The sequence below is a fragment of the Sceloporus occidentalis genome, unplaced genomic scaffold, assembly GCF_023333645.1.
Source record: "Sceloporus occidentalis isolate IW3139 unplaced genomic scaffold, rSceOcc1.0.p SCAF_6, whole genome shotgun sequence".
Taxonomy (NCBI): domain Eukaryota; kingdom Metazoa; phylum Chordata; class Lepidosauria; order Squamata; family Phrynosomatidae; genus Sceloporus; species Sceloporus occidentalis.
In genome coordinates, this window is record NW_028316986.1 from 90,037,702 (window position 1) to 90,049,815 (window position 12,114).

At 44.9% G+C, this 12,114-nt stretch overlaps 1 protein-coding gene across 3 annotated transcripts in view; it reads right to left on the bottom strand.

Moving 5' to 3' along the window:
• Window positions 1–12,114, bottom strand: part of PDE7B (phosphodiesterase 7B) — a 262,193-nt gene that overhangs the window by 66,503 nt on the left and 183,576 nt on the right. For all 3 annotated transcript variants that reach the window (XM_089530312.1, XM_089530313.1, XM_089530314.1), the window contains one exon: window positions 3,988–4,071. In XM_089530312.1, coding sequence (XP_089386438.1) covers window positions 3,988–4,071 — 84 coding nt within the window. The remainder of the gene's footprint in view (window positions 1–3,987; window positions 4,072–12,114) is intronic.

Below are 12,114 nucleotides of genomic sequence, written 5' to 3' on the forward strand. Positions count from 1 at the left end.
CTCCTGGACTCCCTGATGCCACAGGCAGCCGCTCGAAGGGTGATGGCCAGCACCAACAAGCCGAACCGGGGGTATTTTCTCCAGGCGTCCCGTGCCCTCGAAGAGCGAGGGTTTCGAAGAAAGATGCATCAGTGCAGAGTAAAGTTTAAAACTCTGAAGGCATCTTTCTTCGAAACCCTCGAAGACTTCGGGGAGCACCCCCCGGTTGACAGGCGGCCACCATTCTTTGAGCGGCTGAAGGACCTGTGGGTCAGGGGAGATAGGCCCAGACTGGAAGATCGCCGTCCTCCAGGTAAGTCAGAGCTCTTGCCATGCCCTGTCCTCCCCTCCTTGACCCTTCCCTTGCCCTCCTCTCCTTCCTGCATGGTGCCAATGCCATCCCTCCTCTTCCCTTCTGCAGGCGTGCGGCCGAGGTGGAGGCGGAGGGAGGGAGGGCACCGTGCCAGGTCGCCCTCTCCACCATCCTCGGGGGACGAGGATGTCCCCGAGGGTGGGCCACAGCCAGGACCAGCTGCTGTGGCCCCTCCGCAGCCAGAGCAGGCTCCTCTGGCGGCAGGTAGGTCCCTAGGGTGAGGGGTGGGGGTTGCCTGACTGCAGCCCCCACGACACTTGTGCCCTCGTCTGCCATGCCAGCATGGTAACTTGGGCCTTTTCTTCCTCTTTTGCAGGGCTTGAAGTCCTTGCTGCTGTCGCCGCCGCTGAGGAGCCTGGCCCGAGCCGCCGCCTGCCAGGGGAGCCAGGGGACTTGGCCCTCGATGCCAGGACCCTGGATCGAGTCCTCCAAGCCCGGCAGCAAGGTAAGTGCAGAGGTGAACCCAAGGAAGGGAGCGGGGGCACCCAGAAACCCTGCCTGTGGGAGTGGGTGATGGGCTCCACAGGCTGACCCGAACCATCCTCTTTCCTTTCCCCCCACAGAGAACCGGACGGAGAGGAGGTTCGCTGCCTTGGAGGACAAGGTGGAGAAGCTGGCGGAGAGAGTGTCCTCCATGGAGCAGACACTCCAAGAGATCCTCCGCCGGCTTCCCGCCCCACCGCCTCCTCCCCCTCCCTGAAGCAGCTTCCCTCCCCTGCCCCCTCTGCCATCCCCCTTCACCACCACCCCCTTCACCCTCCCCCTTCCCTTTGTATATATTGTACATATGTAAATAAACAATGTTTTGTTATTGTGAATAAAAAAGTTTATTTTTTAAAAAAACTTGTGTGGTTCATTATGCGCAACTGCGGCAGTGTGGCTGTGAGTGTGAATGTGACAGCTTAGGCGCAACTGTGCAGTCTAAAGCTAGGCAGGAGTGCTGGGAGGTAGCAATGTCCAAACTCTGTCCTTCCAGGCGTTTGGACTTCATCTCCCAGAATCCCAGACCACAGGGCAAGGTGGCTGGGGATTCTGGGAGATGAAGTCCAAACGCCTGGAAGGACAGAGTTTGGACATTGCTGGTTTGGGGACCAGTGAGCCAGGCATGGTGGGAGGAGAGAACAGGAAGGGTAGACTAGAGTAGATAGGGCTGGGAGGGAACACATGCCCTGGGAGGCGAAATGATGTCTTTATGGGACATCATGGGACCTAGTGCCTTGTAAGTGCTCCCTGCCCCTTTATCCCAGGCCCCCTCTAGTTGCCCTTTGCCTTTGGGGGCGGGGTGTGGGCGGTGGGACTGCCACAGAGTCACTGAAGAGGCTGGAGGATGGCCCAGCAAGAGGCTGCTGAGACAACTCCACCTCCATGGCAACTCCCTGCTCCTCAGCTGGAAGGATTGCTCTTGCTGGGGGCTCCTGCTGCCCTACTCCTTCCTCCACGACCCTGAGGACAGCCCTGGCTCTTCCACCTCTTGCTGGGGGCTCCTGCTGCTCAACCCCTTCATCCACGACCCTGGGGACAGCCCTGCCTCTTCCACCCTGCTCCCTACGTACCCTTCTGCGTCTCGGGCCACCCTGCCCTCCCCTCATGATCTCCAGCATTTGCCCCATCAGAACAGTCTGCGCTTCCAAGGTGGTGTTGAGTCGCCTCTGCTCCTGGTCTGACCTGTCTATTGATCTCTCCTGGTTCTGAACGGCCCTCTCTTGAACTTCCACTGCCCTCACTTGCACTTCTAGGTTCCTCTCTTGAACTTCCACTGCCCTCACTTGCACTTCTAGGTTCCTCTCTTGAACTCCCAGTGCCCTCACATTAACTTCTAGGTTCCTCTCTTGAACTCCCAGTGTCCTCTCTTGAAATCCTAGTGCCGTCTCTTGAAATCCCAGTGCCCTTTCCATGAGCTCCCTGCGGGACTGTCTGCCCCTCCTCACGGGCGGCCAAAAACGGAGCTTTTTTTTTTCCTTTGCCGGCTGGCGGGTGCGCAGCTGCGCAGCTGCAGCACTAAGCAGCGGCGGCAGAAAGCCTATGGGCACATTTAAAGTGCCCAAGCCCCTTTAAAACTTTTCCCCCCGCTCTGCCCAAGAACAATGGTGGTCTCCTGCCAGCTGGTGATCAGCTGGTGTTGGCATCCTTGTCCGCTTGCACTTTGCCAGTGTCACCAGCATCATGGATGCCTCCTCTCCTTTGGTCCCCGCGCTCTTGCTGAATCTGCAATGCACAGCCACAGCTGTCTCCGCTGCCACCGCTGTCCCCCTGCCATCCCCCATCACCTCCCTTGTATATATGTAAATATTTACAGTTTTGGCATTTTTTATTGTTAGGTGAAAATGGCACAGGAATGTGTGTAGGGGTTCACTTTAAAGTCCAAACTTTCCAAGCAGCGCATGCGTACATGTTGCTCTAGGGTTAGGGTTAGGGTTAGGGTTAGGGTTAGGGTTAGGGTTAGGGTTACGAGTCTTAAAATGCGCTGCAGCTGTGCTGCAGCTTCCACACCTGCATGGCAGCGGACACTGCAATTAAAGCCTGTCTGCAAACTGCGCATGTTCCAAGACCCCAACTCATTATGCGACGCAGCAGACACGGAGCTTTTAAATGGGCAACTTAAATTAGCGGCGTAGCAATTCTGGTGTACCGGTGCAGCAGCTCTCATGGCTTCTTCCACTTCTCGATATGTGTCAGCATTCAGGTAGGACTGCTCCAGTTTCTGCAAAATGTTTGGCTGGGACCATATAGCTATGAGGTCAGCCGTCTCAGTATGAGACCAAGACGTCCCCCTCCCTTTTTTCGGGATGCTGGTGGATGGCTGTGCCATCCTGCCTGGTGCCAAAGGGGAGCCGCCACAAAGCTGTGCCAGGAGCAGCCGAACTGTGCCTGTTCCCAGGTGAAAATGGCGCAGGAATGTGTGTAGGGGGTCACTTTAAATTCCAAACTTTCCCTTATCACTTTCTACAACCAAAACATCCGCCGGCAAAACTTACAACTTCCCGCGATTCTAGCAACGCATGCGCACAAGTGGCTCTAGGGTTAGGGTTACGAGTCTTAAAATGCGCCGCAGCTGTGCCGCAGCTTCCACAGCTGCATGGCAGCGGACGCTGCAATTAAAGCCCGACTGCAAACCACGCATGTCCCGGACCCCGACCCATTATGCGACGCAGCTGACACGGAGCTTTTAAATGGGCAACTTATATTTGCGGCGTAGCAATTCGGGCGTACCGGTGCAGCAGCTTACATACGGAGCTGCGCACGTACGCCGCAAATCAAAAAGAAGCGGAAAAAAGCAGCACCTTTTTAATGCCGCTTCTTCCCGCTTGGGGCGTGCGGGCGGCGTGTTCATGACGGCATTCAGGTAAGGGCCGTCTGAAGGCTCTACCTTCATGACGTCATGAATACACCCCTTTTTGCCTGTCTGTAGCCCGCCTTAGGGCCTGGGAAGATCCTGAGCTGGCAATTCTGGACTTGCTATTTTCAAATATGCTTCCTAAGGAGTTTTTATGACTACCAGTCATGAATAGAAGGCACTGACATATATACAGACCAACTTTCCCCTGTCTGGCATCCTCGAGATATTTCCTTCATAAAGATTTGATTTTTAAAAACAACAACCCATAAGGCCATTTCCTAGTAAGTGATGTACTTACTATTGAGAAGGCGGAAGTCTATAAATGGGTAGGAACCACGTCGTTCAGAAAGGACTCCTGTCTGACCTCTCAGCCGTGCATCTCCTGCAAAACATGATCATCCAGCCAATATTAGAGACAGATTTTCTTCTCAGTAAAAGTAGGTAAACCTTAATGAGGTGAATCAGCTCAGAAAATAATGTTTAATCTGTTTAAATTATGTCCTGCTAAAAGGTAAAAAGAAAAATTATATGGTTGTGGATAATCAGAAAGTATAAGGTAAAATATTGTTTAAATGTTCAGCAAATGCAAAACCCAGAATATGTTATGGAATTTATGTTCTTATGACAGTAAATTGTCAACAGCAAGAAGTTAAAGGCTATTTTTATCTGGCATCAATTATTCTTTATATGAAACTTACTGATGCCAGTCTGCTGTCAGTAAAGTTGCCACAGTTACCTGTCGTAGTTCTGAGTGATTCACAGTTTATACATTGTGCATATCACTCAACTTACAGATATGAAAGAATAACCAAAAAGAGTCAGGTTTTGATAAGCTAGTTAATGAATGATTGATTATTATTGGCACAAAAATATAAAGGCCACTGAGTGGATAGATATAGCTTTGGTAAAGGAAAAAGTGTGAAATGGTCCTCCTGAGTATATAAAGAGGGCAATCCATACTTTCTCAATTTTATATATTTATTTATTTAATTTGCATGCCACTTTTCTTCCAAAATGGGACCCAAGAATGTTCACAGAAAGAATCAATCAAAAACCTAACAATAAAAATGTAAAAACAATTAAAAATCAGCATATTAAAACATTTAAAAGGCATTCAAAAATTAAAAAATAAATAAATAAAGCACACACCCCAATAGGAAGCACCCCTGCTTACATGTTAAAAGCCTGCTTAAACAAAATAATTAATGGAATCAGTTTAGCTAATGTGGACAGAGAGAAATAGAAAGCTACACTTGACATTAAGGGGAACACATATTTCCTTGGATCCATGCATTTTCCATTCAGAGACAGGATTTCTTCAGATGTACATACCTCAGCAATCACACTTAAGCCTTTGTTGACCTTCAATTGCTAAACAAAGTATGCTTATGTAGGTGAGGAAAAGTCTATGCTATGACAAACAGGAATCTTTCACCACTTGAGAAGGCAGCTTTTCTAAGTACATCTTAAGCATACATTGGACCCTTAGCATCTGCTAAGGTTTTGTTCCAGAACCCCCCTTGGATACCAAAATCCATGGATGCTCAAGTCCAATTAAGTACAATGAACAAAATAAATGGTATCCCTTATATAAAATGGCTTTTTGGCATTTATATGTATATATTTTGAAGCTGTAGATGAATCAATGGATAAAAAAATCCAAAGATTCAGAGGGTTGACTGTAGCATCTAGTTTCTACCTCAGGGAAAAAAAACAACAACACAGTGGGAAGTACCTAAAGACTGATCAGAATAAGACAGAAGCAGATATTGCTAGGAAGGCTGTTCTCTAGGAAACTTCTGGCCAGATTCACAGCTAAAGACACTCGGGTTGTTGCCACACTGCAGAATTAATGCAGTTTGACACTGCTTTAACTGTCATAGCTCTGTCCTGTGGAATCCTGGGATTTGCAGTTTGTTGTGACACCAGAGTTCCCTGACAGAGAATGCTAAATAACTTATAAAACTAACAATCTCAGAATTCCACAGCACAGAGACATGGTAGTTAGCGTGGTGTCAAACTGCATTAATTCTGCAGTGTAGGTGCAGCCCTAGTCTCAAGAAGCAAGACAACTATTTGGTAACTTTGTTTTGATATAATTCCATATTCCTCCAAAGTCTGATGGCAGAACAGTGGAAATACACCCCCTGTTGTCCTTTATGAGGATTTCTTAAATGCAAACCAATTAAGTAGAAATCCTCATTCAGATGGATGAACAAACCTGTTGCTCTTACTGAGAAACTCCCAATGATTTTCATATAAGCAACACTGATCATCTGATGGAGAGTGAGAAAAGAATGTTGCCACTGAACACAGTACCTCTAATATCAAAACAAGCAGACAAACAAACAAAATCCTACACAACTTTTGAGGATGATCACAACAAACAATTATTTTGTAAGACCTATGTCTGGTAATGGGAGGCTGTGCAACAGCTAATTCACAATACAGTGAGAGAGAGGCCAAGAATTTTTTAGTCATTTCCCCCCTTAAGGAGCTATTCACCAGTTCCATATTCTGGAAATCCATGTCTGCATCTGTATCTGATTAGCAAAAAAACACATACAGGAATGGATCTGAATGTCTCTTTCCTACAGTTCTTGACTATTGACCATTCTTCATTTGCTTGCAAATAGTGCTTTTGTACTGAACAGTTGCTACCATGTAGTCTGATCCTAAATATCCAATTTTTATTCTATGGAATAATAATAATAGGATTTATGTATATGCCGCCTAATCACTGGGAATCCGGGCAGCTTACAGCAGAGGGGATAATAGACGGTTCCCTGCCCTCAGGCTTACAATCTATAAAGACACAAAAGGAGAAGGGAATGGTGAGGGGGGAGGGGATACTTGAAATAACAGTCTAACATCCACCTTGGGGATCTGTAAGCAGGAGCTTGCATTACTTTCCTCTTTATTCAAGGATTCTTACTGCATAATTAACAGGCATTTTGCATTCCAGCATTAGCATTTTCCTGGACATTAGTAAATATTATTTTGCAAAGGAAAATCACTGGCTTTCCATGGCCCCATCCAGCTACAATTACTCATGACAAATTGTTTCATAAATAAAAGCCTTTCACCCAAATCTGGCTAACGAGATCCTACATACATTAACAGATTTTCACATGGTCATTGCTTGCCAAATCTATAATAACAGATATAAATCAAACATGCATAAAAGTGTACATCCAAGTATTGCTTATCCTCATTGCATTGCTTTTGAAGGAATGATGATCTGAATGTTCATCAATGTCGTCTTGCTGGTGCAGCCAGTCACATGTAACGGTTCTTCATAAATGTCTATCTGTCTCACTTATCAGTCAAGTTATATAACTTTTATTCCATACCCCCTGCATCCCCAGGACTGGAACCCAAAGCAGCTCTAGCATGATTTAAAACCAGATACAACAAAAGCACTGTAAGATACAATATGAAACCACAATCAAACCAGTTATCATAGCATACCCTCAGCTGATTTGTTCCTCTCCTTCCCACTTTTATGAGCTGATTTTACAATGCCAGTTTCTCTTTCCTCCTTTCACTTTCCCCCTTTGTCCTTAATTTACTTCATTTCCTATAACTGAGTTCAAAATATAAAAGTAGTTTGTGCTCAATGACAGTGAGTTCTTGGTATCCTCTGGGATTTGGTTCCAGGATCCCTGATGGATGTCAAAATCTGTTGATGCTAAAGTCCCATTATATACCATGGCATAGTAAAATGGAGTCCCTTATATAAAATATCAGAATCAAGTTTTGCCTTTTGAAATGTATATAGTTTTGGAATATTTTCAGGCTATGAATAGTTGAATCTGTGGATAAAGAATCCATGGATATGGACAGCTGACTGTAACTGAGTTACAGGAGAGGAGAGGAGGGGACAGAATCACGTCCTTGCCAGTAGTTTCAGGCAAAAGCAAACTACGGTGGCTTTTCTTAGCTTGCCTGTTTTTCTTATTAATAACTTTTGCCATTTTGACCACTCTCTGATGTTCCTTTTCCCAGCTTTCATGTGTGAAATGTTGGAAGATGTGCCATACTAAATGAGGGTGGGAAATTGGGGAATATGGATTGCCCCAGCTGAGGACCCTCAGCACACACACACACAAAAATGATTTTCCTCTGGCAAAGGAAAAAGGTTTGCAGATCATGGAAGCCTCCGATAATGGCAGTTTTGCATTTGAAATATTTAAATATTATTAACTACTTTAATAATGATAAATTCAGTAGTTTATGTCACACCTTCAATTCCAGAAAGTGAAATTCCACTCTAAATGTGCCCAGCTAGATGCTTCCATTTGTTGTTGTTTTTTTTTGGTTTTTGGTTTTTGGTCCCTAGTGTCACCAAAACTGCCTACACCTGGATTACAACAAATATGATTTTAAAGTACATCAGGCAACAAAGGGGGGAAAATACCTCATCAAAAATCTCTCCTCAGCAACTTGGCTATTGCCAAAAGCCTGCTGTAATAATAAAAAAGTCTTTTTCTCTTGGCGGAAGAGCAACAGAAATGGAACTAAACTAGACTACCTTCAATGGTGTTCAGCAACCTGGGAGCAGCCACCAAGAAGGTTTATCTATAACTGGATTTGACTGATGCTCACTCCTTTTATTTGAGGAAGGTTTCCTTGACAGCCAGTGTTGCATAGTGGTTTGAGTGTTGGACTACGACTTTAGAGTCCAGAGTTCAATTTCCTACTCGCCCATTAAAACCCACTGTGTGACCTTGAGCAAGTCACAGCTTCTCAGCCTCAGAGGGAAGCAAAGGCAAGACCCCTCTGAACAAATATTTTCAACAAAACCCCATGATAGGTCCCCCTTAGGGTCACCATTAAGTCAGAAACAACTTGAGGGCACACACCATTAAGTCAGAAACAACTTGAGGGCACACAACAATAACAAACCTTGAGTTATCTCCACCCACTTGTTGGCTATTTGAAATTTGGCATCTGTTTATATTAATTAAAAGGATAGAAAGAAGATGTCTATAAATAAAATAAGTTCATTTCTTATTATATGCAGTAACTGCAGAATGATCACTTGCTGACAGTAAAGACTTTTACCCAGATAAGGATTCAGAGGCACTCCAAAACAAAACAAATGAAGCAAAGAGAAATAGGACATACACCCTCCACTGTGCTTTGTCAACCAAAGTCAAAAGATACAATTCTGGAGTGTTTAATATTACAAACAGCTACATTTCTGTCAGAGCCAACTGTTAGGGCTGCCACTGGGTCTCCCAGAGGAAACGTGGATTAATCTGTTGCCTATTTGGCGTCTTACTTTGTCTCTGTTTAATAAAAGTCTGTGCTAGGTTATTTAAAAAAATAATATGGGTTATTATGTAACTGTCAGTAAGGGTGGATTCTCCGATGACAGCTTACCATTCCTGGAAGATCAGTGGAAGGGGCAGGGTGGGGCAGGGGAGAGACCCAAGCAGCTGGTTAGAAGAAGGTGTCCCGGTCAATATTGGGCATGGATGAGAATAAACAAAGAATAAAATGTGGCCTTTAACATCATAAGAAAGGGGAGAGCCATGGAGTTATTTAGAATCAGAATTGTACTTCTGAAACAAAGCCCACCTTGTTCCTTTGGTGGCTAAGTAAAACTGTTTTATTTTAAGAGCACCTTATCCACTCATTTATGTCTAATCTTCACACACATGGTGTGACGCTAAAGAGTAATTTTTGCTCAGAACTGAGAGATACACCTGTGCTAGTACCTTATTGCACACATTTCCCCTCTGTTATGGGCACGGGAAGGGGACACTCAGGGCCATGTGAGGCTGAGAAAAAATGCATTTTACTGCACACCAAAGTGTCCTCAAAATGGCACCATTCTGTCACCCAGCACCAAGCCATTCCCATTCAGTGCTGAGGCATGCCATTTGGCTCGGCCGGAGGACTTCAAACCAAAGGACGCACCTCAGCACTGAATGGGAACGGCTTGGTGCCAGGCGACAAAATGGGGCCATTTTGAGGTGTCCGGTAAAATGAGTTTTTTCTTGGCCTCGCGTGTCCCCAAGTGTCCCCTTCCTGTGCCCATAATGGGGGGGGGGAAGGGAAATGTGTGTGATAAGGTACCTAGTCTGCACTATCAGTTTACAAAGGGATCTTGTAGCATTTTTGAGACTAACTGTGTGAAAGAAGTTGTAGTATAAGTTGGTCTACCTCCTCAGGTGCACGGAGTCATCTTAGGAAATAGACCAAGTCTATGGACCTTATTACATGGGAGGCAAAGTGCCCAAATCCTGTAGATAAAGTGGATTTAAATGCCAGGAAAATCCCACAAAAGTGGGATTGTTTTCAGATATGTCAGGCTAATGGAGCATTAACCCAACATTAACATGTGCTGAAAGTGGGTAAGATTGGCCACTTTTTACTTTTGGGATTTTCTTTTGGGATCTGAAAACAATCCCAATTTTGTGGGATTTTCCTGAATTTAAATTCCGTTTTTGTATGGGATTTAAAGGCTTCCCTCCCCTGTGATAAACCCCTATGAAGCTTACGCTACAATATCTTTCACTCAGTTACTCTCACAGGTGCTACAACATTCCTTTGCATACTTGCTCACAACTGTTTATCTTCTCTGCCCCCTCACAAAGAAACATCTCGTTCAGTGGGTGTAAAAACAATGAAAATGAGACTCAAGTTATGGAGATGGGTTCTAGAAGCAGCCCAGTCAGTTTCTTCAAGGAGACAAGCTCTTTCAGAGGAAGAACAATATGACTTGGAACAGGAAATCCCCCAGAGCCTCTCTCCTATAGGGCCTGTGTTTTACTAAGTTTCACTCTCAGTCTGTTGGGCCTCATCTAACCCATTACTATCTCAATTCTAGGCAGTAGTTTAGAATCTACATGTCTTCAACACATTCAGTTGTCATAATGAAATAGTGCTGGTTATCATCAGAATATTAGAGAACAGAGCTGGATGTCATTGGAATACTCCTGACCTATTGCTCTAAATAACCTAATGGTCATAAATGAGGGGGCAATTTGAATTAGGTGGGTAAAGTGCAGCCCAACCCTTTTTGTGGTCCCAAGGCCCAAAGACCCCCAATGAAGGTTGCCATAATTCTCTACTATAAACTGGGACAAAATGTAGGACAAAATTTAGACCAAAATGTAGGACAATTGTAGGATGAAATTTAGCCCCAAATGTAGGACTTTTAAGAAAAATGGAGGATCTTAAATGTCCTACATTTTGGGCTAAATTTTATCCTACATTTTGTCCCAGTTTATAGCAGAGAATTATGGCAACCCTACCCCCAATTATATTTGGGAGGGAAATAAATCCAATGTACCCACACAAATGGACTGACAATAATGCCTTAACTCCCCAAGCCCAGAAAATAAGCTGAGGATCTGAGTAATGAAAAATGGTTGTAGGCTTCTAGTTATTTCTAGAACTAATTTCCCACTGATATTTGGCTGTAAATCCTGAAGTATGGCCTGTCACAGGGACAAAGTGTGTGTGAAAATTGGTCTGTGCCCTTGCAGCAGTCACACACTTGGACAGAGCTATTCAGCAGCACTGGGAACAAAATATACCCCAAGTAACCTAGCTGCACATTTGCCAGTGCCAGCACCTTCACAGCACATCATCTGGAACAGTCCTGAAGAACAGCTTTACAGATATGAAAAGAACGAGCAAAGCACAGCATCTTCATCCCAGTACCCAACTCATGGAGTGGATTCCAGAGAATACAATGGTGAAAAGGATTAAAACCTACTGAGGGACTGAATAGATGTAACTAGTTTGCACATGCCCCATCAGTCTTTCAATAGCGGTCTTTCAAAGTACCCACTATTAAGAAAAAAAATGGCAGCAGATGATTTACATAACTTTAAAGTAGACAACGGAAGACATTGAAATAGGGCAAGATTTTCCATACCTTGACTTGGGGCTTTATCACACCAACCTTTTCGCACTATAGTCCTGCAACCTAAAAATAAATGGTAAAATGCTGGTATAGGAGCAGCCACTGCCGCACTTCTTCTTTTGGCGTGACTGGGGTTGCTTCCAGCATCGTGCTCCATTCCTGTCCTCCCCCTTAACACCTCCCTCCCTCTCTTATGCCTTGCCCAGCATGTCTTTTGGGTTTTTTAAAAAGTCCCCCCCCCAAACTTTTTCATGCTCTTTTGGAACTCTGCAGCTCCACTCCACTCATTTTTTGAAACTTTGGGGTTCTAGAGCTCCAAAATAGCATGAAAAAAGTTTAGAAAAAAATTAAAAAGGGAGGCGAAGGATAGAAAGGGCAGGGAGGAGGGGACAGTGAGACCATAGAGATTACTGCACTACACTCTTAAAGTGCTGCTATTCCACTTTAACAGCTCTGGCTACCTCCTATTACATTCTGGGATTTGCAGTTTAGGGAGGGACATTTAGAATTCTCAGCCAGGGAGCTCTTAGGCTTCACAGA